This window comes from Lottia gigantea (assembly GCF_000327385.1).
Source record: "Lottia gigantea unplaced genomic scaffold LOTGIsca_92, whole genome shotgun sequence".
Taxonomy (NCBI): Eukaryota; Metazoa; Mollusca; class Gastropoda; family Lottiidae; genus Lottia; species Lottia gigantea.
Genome location: NW_008711014.1, coordinates 280,371 through 305,420, shown reverse-complemented (window position 1 = coordinate 305,420; position 25,050 = coordinate 280,371). Strand labels below are relative to the sequence as shown.

Genomic DNA, 25,050 nt, shown 5'->3' with positions numbered 1-25,050 from the left:
AGCCTGCATTATACTATGCTGAAGTGTAATTATTGCTAGAAAATCGAGGAGGCAGTCAGATATTATCATAAGCTATAGGGCAATTTCTATTACGAAGTCAGTGCGTAGAAGGTTCTAATCCTAAAATTGGTGTCTGGGTATGGAAAAAGCTGAAAATTGTTATTTAAAAGAAAGAAATCGAGGAATATGAGAGATGAAAAGTAATAGAATACGAGATCTAATGTTATAACAGATCATCTAAGATAATATTCTGTTAGTAGCTTGTTATAATAGTCTAAATTAGGTCTGGTTGTTCTGCCTATTCTGATGCATGTATTGATTTCATAACCGTGTGACACTTAGACGAAATTGAGTTCGTACTTTTACCGAGAGAAGTCTCTGGAAGTTTTAAGCTTACTTGCCAAGTCTTAACGGCCCTTACATCATGTCCAACCACACCCCAATTCGTTATATTTCCTCGGGCCGTGGTAATACAGGTGAGGAAAATTACGTATTCATAGAAAAATATTGTCCAATCAAAATTGGTCCTGGAATCTTTGTAGGAAATCTCAGCCATTCGAATTAAACCACTCGTTATGACGCGATGGTAAACAAAATGAAAGCAGCGTTTCACCAAATGTTTTGATTAATATCGACGGTACAGAATTAAGGAAGATGTTCAGTAAAGAATGAATCTCATTTCCACGCCTAGTGGACTAAGTGAAATACGGGTTAATAATACCATGCCAAATCCGTATTTGGGATACGATGGTTCAGGGTCAAAAATGTCGAAGACAACGACTGTTAAAGTGTTCACATAGTTACACCTCGCAGATTTGCTATAGAAAGGAAATGAGGGCGAATGTCAAAACACAAAATCCAGACGCCGAATAGTAGTGACCTGCAGAGAGAAGTCATCATACTATCTCTGAACCCGAAACTCAAAAGGAAATTTTAGACACTGTTTGCAAAAGAGCTCATAGGGTGGATTTATCTGATACCAAACTATGACCAAGCTATGGCACTATAAGTGCAAAGGTGAAAGGATATACACAGTGGCGGAGCCAGGTTGACGCCCGAAGGGGGGTAGGGGAGATATCTGAGATTGCCCGAATCTCTAACCTAGCCCCTTTTCGAGGCTTTTAGCATACAACTAGTTGTATGAACGTAGCTCCAGACATTTCAACTCAGTATAATAAAATATCTATTTCACCCATATTTCAAAAGAGAAACGATCTATTTGGGCCTACTAAGATTATATGGAACTAAATCAACGCCTTATCCTTCTCATTCATTAAAACCTCTTCAGATCGCTCCAAATCGTCCTAAATCTCCAGCGAATTATGTTGGACAGTTAATAGAGAATTATAGTACAACTATTAAACCTGATTAGGCCATCTATCGACGTCCAATTCTCTCTTAATCTAACCTTAATTTAATAACCTACCATATTTCACTTCTTACAGCGACCTCCCTCGACCTTTATTGTTAGACGACTAAACGTGTTTTTCACTAGAGAATTGTGAAGAGTAAAATAAGGGCGGATAATTAGATTGGTTATCTCATAGACTCAATTAACATGGCGAGGTTAATACGTCTATATCTTGTTTATTGTAAGCTGACACGATTTCAGTAATTTTCTAAAGTATTGTCTAAGATTCCATCTGTCTAATCAATTTATCAAGAATCATCCTTGAAAAATAAGTTTATTCCTTAAAGAGACCTTGACAGTTAACATTCGAAACAGAGTACGTTAACGCCGATGTACTCGCAAAGTTCCCAGTGGCGTTTCCATGAATCATTAGGTTATGTGGCTGAGTAAGTGTCACATTCCCAGTAGCGTTTCCATGAATCATTAGGTTATGTGGCTGAGTAAGGGCCTTAATTTTGACCCCGCCCACCCCCCTTTCTGATATACTATACTCCAAACTATAGTGAGCTGAGATTCATAGTTCAAGACACAAATATTCCTGTAAATACGACCTGATGCATCATGTTTCTGTTCTTTTGTGCCCATCTCCTTTAGCCAATCTGGTGCACGTAAACAGTACGTAAAACTTCCAACTATCGGTCAAAGATCACGAATATGTTACAACAATCCATTATGTTAAGACAATCTGATGCAATGTGATGGCAAAGTTTTTTCTCCAACACATTCTGAAATGAAATACTGCCACAATGTAACCTGGATAACACCAAGGGAGGTAAAAACCAAGGATTAGGTGTCGGGTTTCTCACGTCCAGGAAATTACTTGTCCTAAACATTTCACAGAGTGTCAATGATGGGATAATTTGTTTAAACTGGTCATAGATCGTTAGAAATCATTGTCAGTTTGGGTATAAATAAAACACCCAAATCATAAGAACCATGGTAATACATTAGGGACAATTGACATATTATTTAAATACCAGTGCTTAATGGTGCAATATGTAAAAGTTGGCAATACTAACCGCTACCTGGTATGCTTAAACTGCAAACCTTTTCATCGGGGACAGTATTGACCAAACCCTTGCGATAAAGGAACAATATTTAATGTGGAAACTTGTTTCATCCGTTTAAATAGGTATAGAGGAAGGTGGTATTTATGAATACCTTGTAAACCTACTATTTAAATAGTTGAAAGTCCCTGATGAAGCTTACCTTTAACCCATCATCAAATATCTATAAGAAGCTGATATATTCGTCTCCATTGTAATTTAACAAGCTTTCTACCGCGGTCGAGTTCTAATACCGATTTCATAAACCAATCCAGGCGTAACAGGAAATGATCGAAAACTAAGTCTTGTTAGATTGCAATCAAGACAGAAAACAAAAAAGAAACGTAATTGTTATTTAATTCTAATCAAAGAGCGGACCAATCATTAAAGGATGAGTCGGAAACGTAGGTCTACAAACCAACAAACCAGACAATATGCTATATATGACAGAATGATATTTTATGACTAGAGCTAAATGTGAAGGTGGAATTTAAGATAAAGGTTTTATAGTTTAAAGACACAGTAGTCGAGGATATAATGAATTAATGATACGTTCTAAACTATTTATCTAGCATTAGCCTAGAAACGTGAAACTCTTAAATCGGAGTCCCCTCGTATTAAATTTACCTCTTGTACAATGTTGTGTCCAGTAGTGCCAGAGCGAATCCAGGCATGGGTTGAGATTAATCATCTGTTATTACACAATATTTCGTCTGTTGGTTCAGTCCCAAGGAGCAACCTTTCAGCTTTGCGATTGAGATTGACAATTCGGCACCTCTTCTATTGCCGATAGTCCACATTTATGATAATGTTAATCCAGTGGTTGAGGATCAGAATATTTCGCTCATCAACGCCCAACATATCGATAAAGAAACACCCTTTAATGATCAGCAAGGTTCCACACAAAGTACAATTACATTGGGTTTTGTAACCGAAAAGCGAATCGACAATTGAAGATGAAATTTAAGACTGAAGCGCAACAACATAATATATTATGTAAGAATTTATTGCGATAAAAGGCGCGATCTCATGAGACAGAAGAAATGTCATTATGGTTCAAAATAGACTGAAATAAAATGAGGAGTTATGCGTTATTCATTTCTGAACCTTATTGCACCAGTGAAGATTAGAAACCCACATGACTGACAACATGTTACCTAGGCCAATGTTTCTATACTGTGGTTCTATAGTGCGGTCGGTTGGAGAGTTGGTTCTTTACACGGCGTCATTTGCTTGGTAACTTCATAATTCCAGTAGACCCAGCTGTAAATGTGCTTGTATAATCCGAGAAAGATCAATGCAAAGAGTTATGGCAAAGGACCAGCTGGTAGAAAGATCCTTAAATTCTAAGTTGGTATCCTTGTAAAATATACTTGTTTCTTTCTTTCAAAGTATATCCTCTTAAACCTGATACCAGGCTAATATACTCCTATTGGTGTCCCTGACCAGTATCGACCATTCAAAGACACAAATTAAGCCATGAGTTAAGTGAATTAGGAAATCACCAAAGCAAAGCTGATATCAATTCATAGAGAATATCGACTCGTGTCATACTATTATAATCAAAAAATCAAAATAACTACAGTTCCCCAAATATTTAAAAACAACAACAGTTATACAAATATTTATCAAAACAATCACAACCCATATGTTTTTTAAGCCTGAAAAATCTGACCCAAGCCGTTTCTCGGACGGGATATACAGATGGGATATTGGCATAGAAAGTTACCTGTATATGTTTCGAAACGTATGTAATATATTAAGAAGTAGTAATTTGCATACATGTATCACGTGTTAACCCTTTTTCTCAGTGGCGGCGCCAGCCTCCCGAGAATTGGGGTACAAATAAGGAACAGACTTTCTCAATGGGGGACAACTGTCGAGCTCAATTAATACGTTTGAGAGGGTCCTTTCAAGAAAAGTTTCGAAAAATTAATTTGATTTGGTGCATTCTGGCACAAAGCTTTGGGCAAAATGGTATGAAAATCGTATTTTTGAATTTATCAAAACAAAATGGGGGTATCCACCCTGTGCCTCCACCGACGAAATAGGGTGTCTTACCAAGATGACATGAAAAGTCATCGTGGCTTTCTTCAATTCTATATTTATCACACCTTCAAATGTTATTGCTACCATCTTCCTGTGAAACATGCGATATGATTAAATTATATCTCACACATTATTGACAATATGATGTGCCTGTGATATTTCACTCAATATGAAATTCCAAAATTAATAAATAAAACAATGAAAGAGATGTAGGCAGAAGGATGAAGACGTCGTTGGATGACGACAAAAAAAGACGACGATGATGATGGTGCTAATGATGAAATCTATGATGTAAAGTTAACGATAACAATGATGATGATGATGACGACTACAACAACGACAACGGCTACGATGATGATGATGACAATGAGGATGATGACGATGACGATTGATGGCAGTGATGACGATTGACGGCAATGATGACAATGACAATTGATGGTAATGATGACGATGACGATTGATGGCAATGATGACGGTTGATGGCAATGATGACGATTGATGGCAATGATGACGATGATGTTGGGAGCAGGAAAAGGTGTACATTTTGCGCCATGTTATCAACAGGAGTAGAAATGCCGTACATCTTTTTAAACATTTGTATGCAGTCCAGTCAAAAATACAAACAATTCTGAAAATGTTGCTCGAATGTTAATATTTGTTTAAAAGCAGACTTCATCAATTCTCTTCCCCGTGATAATGTAAACCAATAACTTTTTTTTTCTGAAAACCATTCACTCTTTAAAATAAAACCCACCAAAAAACATGTGATCAGAGCTCAGAAAATTTAGAACAGCTCTAAAGTTTTTACCCATGTACAAATACAGTCTTTTTATTTAAAACGATGACAGTAGGACGAAGACTGATTATTGAGAATTTTCCAACATCCGAATCAATGAAGGCTTTTGTACTGGGATAGCTAGAAACAAGCGTGCAAGTGTGCCTTAATGAATGACGTCACAGCTCCATATCGCCGAGTGTGTGTATTCAGTGGGCGATGGATACAGTTAAAGTTTGGAACGACTTCTGTACGGTCTTTTGAAAAAGTTGTCCTTTCCGGAACGAAAGAAGTTGGTAAATTCGGACTTTACGTGTTCTTAGACATTTATTTTTTTTTTATCTGGAGATTGAAGAAAAACTAGAAGACAAGGACAAGGCAGAAAACTTTTTATTTCTTATTTCGTCGGAAAATAATTTTGGTATGTATTAATTCTTTTTATTTTATTTTTCTTTAAATAAAACTTTATCATTTAACAAATAAAAAACGTTTAATCATTGAATTTTACAAGTCGAATCAATCTTTGAGCTTAAACTTGAATTTGAGTAATAATTGTTTGAAAGTTGGAAAAGAAATTGTAAATTCATTCGTTTTCTTTTTTGAACTTTCTTAAATGAAATATGGACATTATATATCTGACATATTTAGGTTTAATTATTTCTGTCATGTTTTGTAAACCACAAATTCGAAAAAAACTTAGAAAAAAAATAATCGCAAACTTTAACCTTGGTTTTAAAACTGCATATCATTACTGGACATATTCACATAATGAATGATAGATAATTACTCAAATTAACTTTCGATGTTACGATTATACCCCAGTATTTTTTACACCAAAGCAAATTCAGTTTATAACAGGTTTCATATAACCCATGAACCTGAATTATCTACTTGATGATAATCATTTATTAAAGTAATTGTTTTTTTTATTATATTGGAGTCCTGAAATTACTACTCAATTATAAGAACAGTTTCCCTTTCATGTCAGATGCCGACTTTTCTTCGAAACCTTCATGTACAGATTGTCCCAAATTTGATTTGAATTCTACGGGCAGAGTTGTCGATGACATTGATACGCTCTTCTCTATGTATAGCTCTTCTTTCAGGTTTACACTTGGCTCTCGTGATGTAATTGGAGACATTGAATATACTTACACAAACTTATTTCCGTGTTCTGCAGATTGATCTGTATTCAAAAACTTGTTCAACAAAAGCTGTTCGTTTATCATAAAAATAACATGTGTTATCATTTCCATTCTTTCAAGAAGTTATCAAAACGATATTTCAAATTAAAAAAGGGAGCCGTCGATCTTAAACAAACATAAAGTTACAATCGACAGCGAGTCGGTGTTCAAATACATGATTAAACTTTCATGATATATGCAATTATTATATGAATTCGCTTTGTAATGAAACGCATGAAACTTACACTATCTTTGCTTGATCATTCGTATTATATGAAAGCGTTTGTAACAAATTATAATTCAAAGCTTTGAATACAGTTGTAGTCAACAATCAAAAATTATAATATATTGCAAAATGCACCAAAATACCCATATTATTCACATTATGAATAAGATAAAATCGAAATTCTGCAATTCTGGTGTTCATTGTTTTTATACTGTTGATTGCTGATATCTTTGCATCGAGAAATCTTTCATTAATAAAAGCGCTGTTCTATTGTTTGTGCATTAAATGGCAATATTCATGAATTGCGTTACCTAGAATTTAATAACTTATTAACAATTAAAATTCGATGCCGCGTCTGTTTACAATTTTATAGGCGACGTTTTCATAATAACTAGAATTATCAATTAAATTGACAATTCATACTGTGCTACGTACACACGTGGTATCATTATGCCAAGCCCCTTGTGCAATATTAAAATCCATGGACACATCTTGTGCGGTTTGACCATTTAATAAGTGGAATGTTAAGAATCCTTTGTTGATTTAACCTATGTACCCAGCTCAAGAGGAGGTCTATGTTAAAAGGTAAACGTATCAGCTAAATGTCTAAATCTACTCACGATTGTGCACCTGATAATTCAAAACTTTGTGGGACTTCTACGATCATATCAACGCTCTCAATCACCAGAAATTAAAAAACATACACATATTAACGGTTACTGTTTCGGACCATTCTTTTACCCAGCACCAGATTTATTTGTATAGGATCAAACACTTTCCCACGAGTTTTTATGATATGTATAATCCCGGATTACGAGGGGTTTTCCGATGGAAAGTGTTTTATCTGTCTTATAAACTGAATATAAAAATGGATATTAATGAAACAAGGGGCGCAATTCGTGTCTTTGAAAGTTCATCAACCAGAGAGCTAGACTTACTATTTTTAAAACTAAGATAACTTGTCCAGTCATTTAACCGGAGGTAATGAACCTCACCGATACGATATATACGATATGTACCGGGTTAAGGAAGACGGACATCCCTTGTTCATTTCGAATGGCCCTTTGAAACGCTTACTACTGCCAATGTAAATATCGGAAAAAACTGACCCACTACGATGTACCACTGGCATTCAAGAATCTAGTAACCGTCTAACAGATTTAAAATAAGTTTAGTGCTTATGGCAGGATCTTGATAGTTAAAATATTATGTTTAATTAAATGTTACTTAATAGGTTTTATCTCTCTTGTTTATAAATCTAAAACATTCTCGGGTAAAACAAATTTGTCTTGCAAAGGGGTGCAACTCTTATCTACAAACGTTGTCAATTCAGCCGACGACCATTGAGCAAGACTATATATTTGACAAGAGTGTATAGAGTCAATACACGCAGAGGTAATTACCCTGGGATTATATAAAAAAAAACAGGATATTATCTATATAATCCCATCGTTTTACCTGTAATAGCTAACATCGGCGGGATTTTATACGTATTCCTGTGGATTTTATATGACAGGTGTTTAATGAGATATAAAATCCCGCCAGAACAGGTCTTTGTCGATCTTCCTTGATTGAGAATATTGTCAAGAGATATTTGAGGTTTGATTGGTTATAGAATATTAACATCATCGTTTCTGACTGATTACAATTCTCATAGTACGTCTTTGAACCCTGATATTCCCGTTTATAATTTGATAAAATTAGCCAAGTGAACTAGGCTATTGTGATTAAGTGTTAAGTGGCACTCACACCATAGCCATTACCAGTGGCAGTTGGCCATGAATTCCGAACGCAACTCACGGCCATGAATTCCGAACGTAACTCACAACACGAGAGTTGCGTTCGAAACTTATAACTGGTATTCTTATTCGCACCCTTACGCAACTGGTGATCGCTGTAAGGACCACTATAGAAAATTTTTAATTGCGAGGTACTCTGAAAAGGTGAGGATGGTGCAACCCAATAATATTTGAGAGCTTCACTAAAACTAGGCTCAGGTGGATCGTGCGTCCGATTAAATATAAGATCAACTGAATTGTCAGAGACTCATAGCATCAGGAGGCAAATTGTGTACAATGCTCACAAGTAAACTTGTAATTTGGAAACGATTTTCATCCTCAAAATAAAAAGGTTTACGAGATGCCGTGAGTTTTAAGCGGGTCTTATACTGGCCCTTTTTTTCTTCCAATTCTGTTAATCTGACGTCTCTATGTAAGATACTATCACTATTGAAATATTTATTACCATCCTGATCACCGAAAACTAAGATGTTAAAGAAATAGAAACTGTCCTTTTGTAAAGGTCCATGGCATGACAACGTATTCTGATGGTTCTTTTATATTACCATTTCCTAACCATACCAATTAAAAACTGAAAATCTGATAATGTCTAAGTGTAAGATATCATAGTGATCATAATTATAAGTCTTGGTAACATTCTAAAAGCTGTGATATAACTGTGAATTGTAGCAGTAGATACATTATTTATCAGATACACCGTAGATTCAATTAAATGTGTTTCCATGCGTCTAATATTGTCTGATTATCCTGTACCGTTATCTGAACTTATGTATTATGTAATAGATTAAAGGGATTGTAAACAGCATCTTCACAATGTCAAGCTATGACGAATTTCGTCTTATACCTTGACTGCAATAACCAACTGTCTTCTTTCACTTAAGTTTCTAAATGCAGCTATTTGGTTGGATTGTACGCCGGCGAATACAGCTAATCAGAGCTCTCGACAGAAAATCTGTAAACAATAAGCTTTAATGTTAACAGTATTTCTGTTGAGGGCTCTAATTTGATGTATTCGCCGCCGTACAATCCAATTAAATCGCTGCACTGCGTGATACAATGATAGTGACTTCTTCAGTCAAGGTATAAGACGAAGTTTATAATAGTTTAACATTGTGAAGATGTGTAAAATGTGTGGAAAAACCTCTTTACAATCCCCTTAAGAAGAACAGTTGAAAACAATCATCTGAAAGAATATTAACAAAGACTGATAATTTTGGAACACTTGAATGAACACTAATAACGACAGTTGTTTGTATGTAGGCCCCTCTGTTGGGTGAAGCAAATAGAAAGTCTTTGACATTACTCACAATCTGTAAGACCATTCGTACCTAAGTCTCAGAAACGAGAATTTTTTGACTACATGTATCCAGTATTAGTGTTTACAGCTCACAGCTCAAATCAATGTGTGTTCAGAATTATCCGCGGTTGAAGTTAAAATGAAGACTCGTCTTTTCTGTAGACTCCGTGGTATAGAAGAGATATAGATATAGAAAGTGAAAGTTCTAGTTTTCTAGGTATATATGAAGGGGTTATGAGATTTTCCTGACTTTTATCACGAATTGCGAATCAACGCCTTTAACCATACCTAAATAACTAAGAACACAAATTGATAATTCTAAGACACAACATCTCCCAGTATTGGAAGTTGTTGTACTGCAGGAAGCGAGACATCCACATTCTGCATCAGGTTTGTTGCTTGCAAGCTTAATATATATCCTCTGACCGGTAGTCGCTGCAATTGTCAACAAACAGAACATGTACAGTAGTATTTAAATATAGGGACTTAATTGTATAGCAAAAACTTTTTGTTTTATTGACGTTTAAAAAGTTAAAAACATTTTTTGATGTAACCTTTTATAGTAAGGTTGTTAAATGAGGCAGAAACCCTAACACTGTGAAATTAATTAAACTAAATTATTTATCTGATTTGATAATGGTTTTTATATAACTTTAGTCGTTGTACCAAACACAAAATGCTAACTAATCGTACACTTTACTAGCATTGGAAACCGAATAAAGAGTTCTAAACAACATTCTCCGCTATCCAGAAAATTCTGGATATTTGTTAAAAATTTGTATATGTTTGGATATCTTGGTAGTATCTGTGGGTATTTCCGCAACAGGTTCGAACAGTGCAAGCACCGAAGCACATGAAACCAAATCCACATTTTAAGTCTAAATTTCGCAATAAACAGAAACCTCGGGCAATTTTCTGTGATGTGGTTTTATTCAACCATCAGCAATGTAAAAGACAAACAGAAACAATTAGCCATAGATTTATAATCATTAATAAACTATAGTAGTAGTCCGAAACCTTTACCCTTTCAAAGTGCGAGAACTGAGTTGATGGTAAGTTACATTGTCATCAGTAAGTATAGTATAGTATAGGTGTCGTAGGCTCGTTCTGGGTTCTGTGTGGATACATAGACTCGTTTCCCAACTCGTAGACTCATGGCCAATGGTAGTCGGTCGTTAGATGTCTTGGCGGGAAGGGAGGTAATGGTTCAAAACTCGATTCTCCTTCATGACAGGAAATAGATTCTGCTAGATTCTGGTACCATGAGAGTGGTCTGGGTGTGGTTTGTTAGCTTTTAACCCTTTCATTAATAAAGTCGAAATTTGTAACATAAGAGAATGAATAAATGGTCACGGAAGTCGATTGGTTTTGAGGTAAAATATTTTAGGAAAACACACGTGCGTTAATTAATTAAACTAAGGTAAAATATCAATAATGTCCGAGCAAAACAACCAAAATTTGAATGTCAGAAATAGCTATCAGAAATCAGGTAAAAGTCACCAAGTTTCGGACTAGTAAGTCAAATGAAGAATACGACATTGAACACAATCGTTTCGAAATTATCTTCAGATCGATTTTTATATGTGAAAGTAAACCTTTAATGTTTAAACCATTATTTTATTAAGAAAATGCTAAAATAAACTTCATTCCATGACAATTGATCGCAACATTTGAATTGTTTAGGTCGTAATTGCTTTCTAAGCAAGCAATCAACGTTTTTTTACGTTTCGAGTGTTGACTAAAATGGCGGAAATGTTTATTCTACTTTTTACTCTCAGCCCCTTGAAATTATCTATGAAGAAATTTTGTTAAAGAGTGAAAACTATAAAGAATAAACTTTACAGAGAAAAAAAAAATAATTGCGACAGTTTCTTTTCATCAAAGAGTGATTTAGTTCATTATCATTAGCATCTCATATCGCACATTTTAAGGTAGCATACTCCCTTTGTCCTATTGATTTACAACCAAACAAAATAAGAAAGGGAAATTTTTTTATTTATCATATGAACATTGTGGTCTATTTTGTTTTGATTGATTCAATAATTCATATAATTGCCTACACACATTGTATGATGTCATTCAAAAGTTTCTATGCATCGTCAGCTGAATCAAGCATGCTTCCAGTTCAATGACTTTACAGATCTAGTTCTCCATCTGATAGAGTTCATTTTCTACTACCCACAACACTTTTCAGAATACAAATCTGGCGTATGTTCGTCGACAATTTTTTGACATTATATGCATATAGCTGTTTTAAAATTGTCGAGAATCTTTAACGCGTATCGCCTGCATAACATGGGACCACGATTTATTGTCCAATCAAATTGCTAAATTTAAAAAGTTCCGTGATACAAGAGAGGTGGCTATTAGTCAAGGTATAGGACGCAGTTTATAATAGCCTGACCTTGTGAAGATACTATCTGAGAGTTCAGATTGGTCTGGCATTCATAGTTATAATAATATATAGTTTCCGCTATAAGGACTGTCCGACATAACCATCGAGTTCGTTACCTTTACAATGAACGATTTGGATTGACGAACCGGATACCTGCAAGTAGATTGGGAAGCAGACTCTTAGTTTTAAATGGCACACCTCCTATTGTATTGTATTCATTCAATGGTAACTGTGTGTACGAGAAATATAAGACGGGGGAATAGAAAAAAAGGGAGTCTGAGTGCTCACCTTAAACATTCTTCAGTGCGGTCTTTGCACTTGGTCGTCATATCGAATTTTATCGATTATGTTTGTGTACATGGATATCAGATTCAAAATAGTTTAGAAGTTTACAACGGAAAAGCATGTTAGCTATTGTTTTATACGCTGAACAAATAAGGGTCGCGGGTCGCTTCTAATCTCTGTCGTGCGAGTGCGAAAGTCTGATGAACATGAATTATTCATTATTCGAGTCGACCTAGCTGTCGGATAGCTAACGGACAGTCGAAATATTTTCAAGAGGCTGGTATTAGCGGGACTAGGTCACGTATTCTCGAAACTAACTTAGCGCTAGGATGTCCTAGAATCAATGTTAGAAGATAAGCAACTAGGACATCCTAGCGCTAAGATCGTTTGGAGAATATGTGGCCAGGATCCTAAATGACCAAAGTTATCATCCCTATAAGATCAGAAATTTCTTCCTCGACATCTTTGCGTCTCATACATATTGGTATTTCGAATACCCATCTGCGGCGAAAGAGATGTGTGGTAAACCAGTCTATGATTCAAGTTTGACGGATGATTATGTCAGTAAAATTAATGTTCATATACTGCATCTATTCCCCTGTCTGACTTCATTTAACTGTATATTATAAATCACTCTGTATCATTGCATGTATAAACCCCCTAGGCACAGAATCGGAATATAGTCGAAATAAAATTAACAAGTTTGAAAGCATGTTTTGTCTCGATAAGGCCCTGCTTCAACTTCTATTTATTTTATTTTGCTGTTGATATACTGATATGGACTTATCAGATACAGGTGATGATGTTATACATAGGTACCAGCCTCTTTTCTGACTGAGAATAGTAATTTAGATCTTCTTGAAAAATTCGCCATCTTCTTCCTAGGCATGTTACCTCGGTAATTTAAGATCGTTACTATCTTCCAAGCTGTTCGTTTTAAAACAACTCTCAAATTCCATCCATTGCCAATTTGCTATCAACGTCGTAAGCTCGCCATCTTGTAGCTAATATATTTCAGATCATTAGTAAATTAGTATTTAGTATATCGTACATCATTAGGAAAAGATTGCTGCCTTTTTCCCAAGCAGTTTGTTTTAGATCAATAATATCCGTCATCAGCTCGCTAGCCGCTCAGCATATAGTAGCTAGAACATTGATTAGCCTGTTAATTACTGCGTTTGTAGCCGTAGAGATCTCTAACGTCAAAAAGCACAACCAGTACATGTTTGGCTTTCTTGTTTTCTACAATGGTAAGAAATATGACCAAAACCAGTTATCTGTTCACACTTTATTTAGCAATTACTTTAAGTTTCCCTCGTTACTAAGTCTACAGAATATCAACAAATGCAAATGCAATATGGTTTTGTATTTTTTTATGTCTGAAAAAATTCAAGCATTGGTATGTTCAGGAACCAATGCTTCATGTTGCATTATTGACAGAAAACAAATAATTTCTAAATTTAGATTGATAAATAGAAATTTCTAGACTAGAGTCCTTTAAAACAATAATAGTCTAAGTAAATAAAATAAATCTCAAAATTCCATTTTTACAAAAATCACGTTGAAATGGTGGAAAACAATGGAATTTCCTCCCAGAGAAAAAAAAGGCTTCAACTCGAATCATTACAAATCACTGCACAAAGATAAAACTATATACATAAAGACTAAACAATAAGGACAAACCAAACAAACAATGTTGTACAGCTATGTTAAGATTCAGTTTTTTTTTTCAGATATTGGATGAAAAGCAAAAAATGTAAAACAAAAAACAAGTTCTTTCATATCTTAGTTTTTGTTTTTGTTTTTCTTTAATTCTTTTTTAGATACGATATAAACATCTCCCATCGTATCCCGAATAGGCTTTTAACTCCACATTGCATTACTGGAGGTCGCCATTCTATTTGTCATGTGACGCTTCGAGCGTCTGTGATTGGTTGAGAGATAGGAAAGTTCCTGATAGACTTTGCCAGAGTAGAAGCACTTGCCGAAGGAGTCGATGGCGATGAATATTCGGGCGAATTATATCAAATGATGATGGCAAATGGCTTCGGTCGATGCTCGGGCGAATGTAGTAGCACCGGACACACTAAGGCACACTATATAGGCGAAGTTCGCTAACGATCGACTCGCCCGAACCATTCCCCGGGGAAAAATTCGGCCAGTGTGTGTCCGTAAGAGGATGAATGACGCATAGGAGCGTGGTTGGGATACGACTCACTTTTCCCAACGGTTTATGCTCAGTCTCCTAGCGATTCCTATCGAATATCATAACCGACTGAAAGACTTAACCCTTTTTTGGACAAATCCTTTATGAAAAATGGTAACTAAGCGCTAAAGTCCTTTTCAAATGTTTGACTACGACGCAGTATGACTTTTCTAGTACAAATGAATGTAAATAAGTATTCACAAATAGGTTCTCCTTCCGTCTGAAAATGTCCAATGGACAAATATCCACCACGAGGATGCACTGTACTCAGCAGAATAAAATGATAATACCCTTTAAGTACGAGCGTACCATTTTACAACAAAACGCATTTTCCTTGAATTTACGATTCAATTAACGTAACAGCATACACAGGACTATAACCTTTATCGTCAGAACAATCAAAATCTGAAACCTCCATAATTTATTGGTGTCTTTCATTAGAAAACTAATTGTTTTTTTTCTGTGTTTTAATGATTATTTCTATTAATATAATGTTTTAATGTAGTTATTCAGTTCATAAAATATAATCTGACACATTCTTCTTCAACTAATGTACTGACGCAAAATTCGGTAAGCTTTGTAGGAAAGGAAGCTTGGGTTACAACGTTTCGTTGTATTTCAAAACCGATATTCTCATTATTTTAAACTAATAACGATCGATTTGGCCCATTAGCAATGGTGTTGAATATGGTGACCAAACAGGGTCAAATTCGGAAGGTAATTTAGTAAAGACAAAAGGACAGAAAAACATGGCGGCTACTTTTATTTTAATTTAGTTTGTTTATTACAACACGTGTTAATCTTGTTACAGTGTCATACAATGTTTATTTGATTGAATCAAAGAAATGGTTTTGATGTTAAGATTTAACAAGGATAAAAACTGCTGAAGCAAATTAAACTTCAATTTCTACGATTTAATAATGGCATTGAACTGCAGAGAAATTCAATTTCCGCAGAAGGAAAATATCTATGTCCCTGTTGGATACTTGTTACACCATGATTGCCGTTTGACCTTCTTGGCTAATCATCAATATCTAATACTACCGAGGATTGGTAACATGACACGGCAGCCTACACCATTACAACAGGGTAGCCATCAGAAACAAACTGTGCGAACGTGTTTGTCTTGAAATCAAAGATAAAATCTATGTAGTCAAAAGTATAACAAAATTGCAAAATGGTCAGGCCAAATCTTATCCTTGAAACGATTTAATTATCATATTAGTAAGTGATCATTCTGCATCATTCCATTGGATCCAGAATTTCATACCTTACTACACTGAAAATAAGATGGTTTGAATTTGGGATAGTTCGACAAATATTTCCTGAGTTATAGCTCTAGGTATACCTAACATATGTGAATAATTGACGTATCTTGCTTTGGAACCGTTCGTTATACAATATATAGCATATTTCTATGGAGACGCTGTGAAGTTGGTTTGCTATTCGTTATTTTGAATTGGGATTCTCTATATTGACTATTGGCGAGTATTCAAATGTCCTTTAAAACATAAGTATAATATCAATATAGGTATATTTTTTTGTTTTTAGCAAGCCTGAAATAAATATACATGTAATATCATTATATTAGATCTTGCGGCAAATCACGAACGATATAAGAGAATATTAGATATATAGAGACTTTCAATGTAATAGATACGTTAATGCATGGGTAGAAATAACTCTTTCAGTCATGCAGGCGCTCATTGTTTCTTGATAGAGTAGATGAAACCATTAACATTTTGCTTTATGTTGTAACATTCAGATTTATGTAAATATAAAAATGTCAAAGATGTTATGAAATGGTTGTAACGTTCTTATGAATAATCTGATGTCGGTATTAACTGGTAGTTTGTCCATTATCATGTGATCACAGAACTCGACGCCACCATCAACTTCTGTTGCGTAAATAGAAATATAAATGGAATTTTATACCAAGTTTTTTTCTCTATTTACTACGGGCAACACCATACCGTATGCAATAAGAGAAATTTTTCAGGACGGCGGCATAAGCTCACTATATTGCGATTTCCATTTGTCCCTTACTTAGTCCTCCTGGTTGAGCTAATATAGACGTAAATTTCTTAAAATTTAGTTTAATGCCACAAATTTCGTAAAACTCCCCCTAAATTCATTAAATTGGTATGTAAGAAGTGGACGTGTTTAATAAATCTTGAATAGATATTAATAATATTATTTAACTGATAAAAACTCGAGAGATCAGAATTATTATAACTAATAATACTCAATTTAACTGATATTTTGATCCTGATATCTGATCAATTTCTAAATATTTAGAATCAAAATAACCTATTTATTGATGACTTTCAGCTATTCGTGACTATTTTTGTAACAACTGACGGCGTTTAGTCAGTACTTCATTCAAGACATTGGTTGTGCGATCGCAGGTTGAGAAAGTACACAGTTTCTTTAATATCAGATCAATTCATAAATATTATATTAGAATCAAAATAAAAACTTACAGACTTTATCGATAACTCTCAACTTTACTATAATCATGGCTCTTCTGACAGCTACGAAGATATTGGATGTGCGAACGCAATTTGAGTACTAATTGGCTTGGTAATAATATATTGATGAAGGTAATTTGGTATTCAAAGAAAAATCGTGTTCCACAATGGGACTGGATATTGTGGACTTGCCTAATATGTCATCTGATGACTTAACAGGGACAGATGTGCCGTTTTGAGGGGTTGATTTTAGTCTTGAAATTCCTTTAAAAATACTCTATTTTTATATATTTCTTTTCTATATCACAGAGTATCTTAACGAGTCGTCATTTAAACATTCAAACGCGGATAATTTTGGACACACATGGATTTGAAGGCTCAAATTTCAACGGTGAGCTCAGTATGATTGTTCAAAAAAATATGGCGCACTGTCCCTTTAAAGAGATTGTAAAGAGGTTTTCTAAAAAACAATTTATGTGTATCAGGGACACTAATAGCATCAATTTGCACTATTCCAATTTTCAGTCGGTTAAAGTTCACAATATGAAATATGGCTTCGGGTACACAGTCTTGGCCACAAGCGAAACCTTGTCACCTTGTCTGTATTCCTTTTCAATAATTTACTGTCTAAGTTATATTTGAGTGGATTTTAACGTTATTAATAACTATTGGAGTAAACTTAATTCTATACTCTCAGCTGTTATTCTTTGACAGAAAATCGGTTCTGTTTAATAATCTAGTATAATTATGTCACCAAGCATTCATTACATTATTTGTAACGCTCTTCAGGATTTTGTGACGTTACAATCCAATAATAAATTATGTATGTACTTGTGTTTTGGACATAATTCTGACCCATGTAAAATAAAGAGTTTATTATTTTTATTAATGATAACGTCGTCACAAGTTAAACAATATGCCATACCGGTCTAAAAGTATATGCCTAGAGCTCACCTGGTGGCTGTAACAATTGCCTCCTAGAGTAGAGGTTTTAAACCTGTTTCTTTCTATTACCTCTTTCAGGATCCTAGATTGATTTTCATTAGCACCCACCCCATTCCACGTATAAAACCTTTCTATTTCGTGATTTTCTCTAACGTTTTCCCTGCAATCATTTTCATGTCATTAAGAAAAGAAAAATTACCCCCAAATTGTGCAATGGACACTTTTTCAATTGTTTATGTTTTCATGTATTTCTCATTGTTGCAACCCTACCCGGGCCCCTCCCCATCAGGCATTTTCTAGTTACGACCCTGGTCAAGGTTGATTGAGTACAAAAATATATTCAACCCCCATTTTCAAATTGACTGATCTGATTTATTTATGTAACATGAAATGTATTAAAAACCAGTCATCAATTTGTCATAGTGGGTCTGCTAGTGCATATTCTCTGTCATTCAGATATCTTGTCTCGGTGCATTGTATTTTTAGAATTATTTAAACTTGCATAACGCCAACACATACCACGTGACCACTCGTGAACCAATTTCTAACTAACATCTCAAAATGATTGAATAATTGTTCAGATCACATTTCAGTACATAAATAGCTGCCTGATCGCTTACTTACAGTGTAAAGGCAATGATTCGCTTAATTACATATTTCAACAGTCGATAGCTTGAATGATTCAATGTAGCATTTTTTCCTGATTTAAATTTTTTTTTTTGTGATCGGTTTCTTTTTATTGATTTTATCTTTAATGTTTATTTGCTGATTTTTCCCTTTTGACATGTCAAATGAAATGATTTACAAGAGCATTCCAGGAATTGCTCAAGACCCCTGCATGTATATGACGTCATATATATGTTATCAATCCAAATAACGCCCCCTCCCCCTCCAAAAAATATCAACAACGCATATCAAAAGGTGCCAATGTGTATCAAAAATTGAATGTTGATTAAGAATTCCTTTAAGATCGATGAATTTGATGGACTGTTGACAGATTGAATTCATCATAAATTGTCGAACATTAAATACACGAGTAAAATACAGCTAGTTAATTTCGCCTGCAGCCTCGGTAAATAGATAAACGAATTAAATACACAATGCCTGTCATTTATTGACCAATCACCAATATTCATGGCCTTTTGCAAATAGTGCTCTTAATTTTTCCTGCATTTTGTTGACAGTGTCCTCCATTCTATGGATTGGCACTGTGGTCTTGTCTATTGGTCTATGGGTAGTTATATACAAGCCAAATAAATCGACAGTTACTCTTGATATCATCTTTTCAACGTATCAATTTCATTAATGGTACCACTTAGAAACTAACTTAAAGCCTCAGTAGGTCACATTTCACAACTGTCAAACAATTGAGTGTATCGTATACAAGTCTGTGATACCGAATACACTTTCATTGAACATACTAATTAAAATCACTGCAAGGCTCAACTAGATCAGTGGGGATCTGTGGACTCAAGTGGGTTTGGGCCTATCCCCCGTGATTTTCTTTTAAACATATGCTCTCCTGCATTTTTTTTATGGTGGTTGGGGCCTCTATGGAGGTGAGGGCCCGTGGTAGTTGTGCCACTGTAATAATTGCACTAGTCGTAGATGCAGCTACCTCCTCCACCTTTAATCAAAAAGCACCTTCCGATTTGTAAAAATTACAGATTTTGCACTATATATTCTGAGCTTCAAGGTTACCATACCCCAATCTGAATACTGCCTCCCCCACAGCCCAATCCATTGTACGTTCTGATTGGTATTGAACCTAGCTGGTACTTTTAGTATACGAATATAGAATTTTTGCGCGGACTATATAATATAAAAGGACTCGGATGAGAATTATACGTACCTTGGATTACATGTATTCATATTAAAAGAATCAACTCCATCATGTAGAGTCCCTAAAATAATAACTACTGTTTTAAATCCATTTTGAATGGTTGGTGGATGACAAGTTAACGTCTGCTTCTAGTTAACCGATATCATAGACTGTGAAAAGCAGCAGGACCTGAAGGTTATATAGCAGGAATACTGGCAATTAACCCTAACTAGTGAAAAATCATGCCAACTTCCAGTCAAACCTTCTCCATATCATTATCTCACTTCTTATAGCATCTACAGAATCTTTTGTCTCTCACTTTAGGAGCTTCAACACGTAGTCTTAATCACATCTGAGCTCAAAATGAGAAGGCTGGATATGACGTATACTTTCTTTCATAACTTCATGACAATAATTGGTCTCAATTTTTAGTTTACACTTTTCTTCCTTTCTTATCCTCGGGGTGTCATGTCAAAGAATTAATACCTTGAGAAATGCCACCAGCTGGACGTCAACAAATACACGTATCTCAACTGAGAAAGACCTTGTGGCTCCCTAAAGAGGTGTAATTGGAAGGGTACATTTATAAAATTAAGTGCTGTTCTTGTGGCCTGTCAAATATATACAGCCTTGATCGATCTTATGGTCAGTTAAAATAGAATCATCACTAGAAAATCCAGGTGATGAAAACTGAAAAATAAAATCGCAAATTAGTCACGGACACCTTCATTACAGAATTTAAAAAGTTTTTTTTATATATTTTTCAGAGATCATGAATCGGACGATGGCAGAAAAGGTGTTTTCAATTTTCGGGTTACTCCTCATAGTTTTAGTCCTAATAACAGATTCCAGAAAGTTAGATTGCACGTAAGTAGAGCATTGTGTTGTGGTCATGTTGTCGATCCCTGTCGGTGACCTATACCAGTACTTTCTCTTTCGTAGGACATAAAGCCATGTCAATACAATTACAACACCTGGAATACCCATGGAATTTTGAATATGAGGGTAATCTTTTAGGGACTCTACAGTGACACAGAAATGCGCTTTCAAAACTAAAATATACCTTACACAATAGCAATCGTTTTAAGATCTTATAGCATGAATTAACCGTAGGGGCCAGCGAAAGGGACAAGGTCATCTCACAGCTCAAAGACGTATTGACCTAGATCCACGTCCCTAAATCTATGTAGCTTATCAATTTACATTCCATGATCTCCTAATTCGAACCTTCTTGCTGCAGTGAAAGATCTTGACTGCACTAATCGATTGTGTTTGCATATGTGATTCTTCATTGTATTCGCATTTAAGGGACAGTTCTCTTGAGTACAAATTTATTTTCCTATTGCAGGAAGTTTGTTTTCGCACCAAAATGTCGTGGAGTAGCTGCCAAGAGAAACACTGATTATAATTTCCCAATCATTCCTTCACATCAAAGATTACAGTCAAAAATGTAAGTATTATTCTGGTAAATGCTTAATCATTGGTCTCAATCTCCAGGTCTCATATTAACCTTCTTCCATTCTTACGCTCGTGGTGCCATGTCCATATCTTGAAAAAATGCAACTGGCTGGTAGTAAAGTCAACAGAGATATGTATCTCATGTGAGGAATACTAGATGGCTCAGTGTGGAGGTAATAATTTGAAATCACCGGTCCGCGTTAAAACAACCTGAAACAGTGACCAGGGACCAAAGTTTGTGTTAGCCAGAAATTTATGGACAAGTGAAACACACCTACTACGATAACGTATCAGTAATAATGAAACAACAAACATTCAAAAGAAAGAAAAAAACAACCATATTTTACAAGGGTAACGTAGGTTCTGGAAACACTTATCTACCAGCTGATCCTTTGCCAAACCATTTAGCATTAATTTTTCAAAGCTTATCCGTACCCATATACAGCTCGGTAGATTGAGTAAACACAACGCTGCATCAAATCCTTCAAACCTCGATTTTTTATTACAGAGTGCCTAGTTTAGAAGATAATTGGACATCCGAGGACGACGATTCTTTACAGTTTCTTAAAGGATTAAGATATCTAATAAGCAAAATGAACAATAAACAACCCTCGCCACCATACTCAACGGTTAGTTAAATTTTATGAACTTAAAGAGGTTTTCTAGACTGTTCGTGTGTGTTGGAGACACTTATAGCTATTTTCAATCAGATGTCTTGCAATTCCACTTAAACTATAAGCGTTTTATGACGTTGCTTTCTTAAATATAATTTTTGCAAGGACACGGTTAAGCATTTCTGTAATTAAAGAAACCACAGACATTTTAAGTGGCTTCGCTACAAATAAAAAAAACAGAACACCTCTTTATAACCCCTTAAACAACTGTTGTGCTGATAAAAACATCGTTACGTAGACCGTTATAGAATATTCAATGACAAATAATTCTGTGTAAACACAGCCTTCATGGTAGAAGGGCAACTATGGTATAAACACAGAAACTAGAAACAACCATTATTTAAAAGAATAATGTTGGTTTGCGAGGTTTCTGTCTAACAGCTGGCCAATTCTCTTGTTACCTGATAAACGTACCCATTTTCAGCAGGGTCATCAGGACATGCAACATCCGCCTCCACCCCACATAATATCACAGGCCTGTGATCAAAAGAAATTTAAATGGTAGTCACGTCAATACAATAGCCAAGAGTGCAAGTCGGTTTTTCTATATTAGCTTCTCTTATCCATGTTTATTGAGAAAGTTCTAAATTCAATGAAATCCTCTTTGACTCAGGGGTGTCGTAAATTGCAATGGATGTTTTCTAATGTTAATCACTTAAACTGTAATAAAAGTCGTGGAAGATATCTTTGATAATGTTTTCAGAAGTAATTATATCATCTTATTGTACGCGCTATCGATTTCCGTTTTGATGTTCACGGGATTATGGTCGCTTTATCGACTCGCGTCAAACACTGTTTGTTATCCCCCTTTAACAGCTCTTCAATAAATGAGCTAAATAAGACGATCAGTCATCTTTTAGCCAATAATTGGCGCATTTGAAATCAATCACGTGATGATGTCAATAACTTAAACTAATATCTATTTTCATTAATAACTTGTAGAAGGTGAAAACGTGATATTTAAATATTTAACGATGTACTGTTACGTTTATATTTAAAACAATATAAAGGTTGGATAAATAACCAAACGTGCACTTAAGCCATTGGCATCACGTCTATAGGCCATAGACTAATTTTATAAGTACTTACGCTAGAATGTATAAGTGCTCATATTATTATTATTAATAGCAATAGTAAATTATGTTATTAACGCAACTCGTCTAACGCAATCAGACCACAACGTTGACCCGAAATAGTTCGAGCAACAGGTCCTGTTCCTCATCAACCCACATCCCGCAATACTTAGCCATGGTATCTGTGTCTTCAATGTTAAACCGATAACCTCCCCCTGTGTGTCTCTTCATATTCACTTTGACCAAGCAGCGTTCTCGTTTCTTATCAGGTATGTGATAGCGAATGACAAATGTAATCTCCACTTAATAACTTTCAAGCAATATTTCGTTTAATTATCATTGGTCGAGCACTTCTGCCTCGACCAATTAGATTTAGTGAAAAGAAAACAATACTCTGCCAAGAATATCGTATGTCACAGACTTCATGCTCAGTGATACCAATAATGTTGGATTTTCGTTTACTTACAGGATGATTCAAGGTTTTGGAGAAAGTTTTTCCCGTCTCGCTGAAAACAGATCAACATGCCGAGATGTGTCCTGTGAAGTCATATATTATATTTTTAAAAATACTAATATCTATCTATTATATACTATTTTCAACGCCCGGGGTCTCGTTCTCAAAACTTAGCTTCAGTCGGTAATACAGTATTCTAATTGGAAATGATAATAAATCTAAAATGATAATTTTACCTAAAGATCCAAGGAGCTTGGTAATACAATAATATTCTGATTGGATATTAAATTTGACTTAAATGATGTGACCAATCAAACACTAGAACCATAATTAGTTCGAGTTTGAGAATGAGATCCCTGGGTTTGATATGAGAATAAGCCTACAAAAAATAGTTTTTCTGAAATATATTAAGTTGTCACATAAATTACACAGATCTGTTCACATCCCAATGAAAGAATTTCCACTCAAACACTTTTAACAAATTTCTCCAGAGCGTCGAGGCCCACGAAAGCCATCCATAACCTGACATTGTTTCTGAATGACGGTTTTCGAGCATAGACACCTATGACTTCAACTTGACTCATTATTTAGTTCCTAATACAAAGTTTGAAATCCTGATATTCCAAAACCAAATGCTAAAACAAATAGACATTTGGCTTACAGCACTAATTTAATCAAGAGCACAACGAGCTCTTCACATTTCACCGGTCAACGGTCTAAAAGTTCTAGAGTTTTTGGGAGCTAATCCGATCATACAACATTGGTATCAGGGTTGTAACACATCTAAACTGAAAAGGATGAAGTAATATGATTGGTTAAGTAAATATCGGACAATCGATTGTAATCAGGATACACATGACCATAAACACATCAAAAACTGAACCCACGAGGAGATAATCCATACGGTTAATAAAATAGAATCCGTAGCGGCATGTTCCTTTAGCAAGGTTCGATATTACGATATTATCGTTAATCTACTACCGTTACTAAAGGAAAATGCCGTAGCGGTTGACAAATCCTTTCTTGGCTCCGAGATATGGTGAAACTCGTTGTTGTAATATGTGGTTATGCGTTTTGGACTAAGGACTTTCTTAAGGTTTAACTAAAACCACCTCTTTCTGGATTGATGATAGTCGTCTCTCTATATATCTGTATCTCAATATACATTATATTATTATAGAAATAAACACGTTACATTATCTTGTAGTTATATTAACTTCTGGTGGGAGTAGGAATCCGCAATGGGTCTGATTTAGAAGGTTCGTGACCTTTGTAATGTTCCACTATCTTATCTTGAGTAGGTCTACCAAACACCGGATTCGTTTGTAATCAATTAAGAATTTGTGTAACTTACGAGCACTTTATGTATAGGCGGACTGTAAACATTAGGCATTATGTAAACGTTGGAGGGCTATAAATTTCAGAAAGTTATTTGAAGCTAAATTGGTCAATGGCTTTTCTACGACCCCCCCCCCCCCCC

At 35.1% G+C, this 25,050-nt stretch overlaps 1 protein-coding gene across 1 annotated transcript; it reads left to right on the top strand.

Moving 5' to 3' along the window:
• Positions 1 to 424: 424 nt before the first annotated feature.
• LOTGIDRAFT_170009 (hypothetical protein) lies at positions 425 to 23,626 on the top strand (the record flags this gene model as incomplete). Its single annotated transcript, XM_009068645.1, has 5 exons — positions 425 to 476; positions 20,679 to 20,778; positions 21,260 to 21,361; positions 21,878 to 21,998; positions 23,585 to 23,626. 5 exons carry the CDS (start codon positions 425 to 427, stop codon positions 23,624 to 23,626), a joined length of 417 nt encoding a protein of 138 aa, XP_009066893.1.
• Positions 23,627 to 25,050: the final 1,424 nt, after the last annotated feature.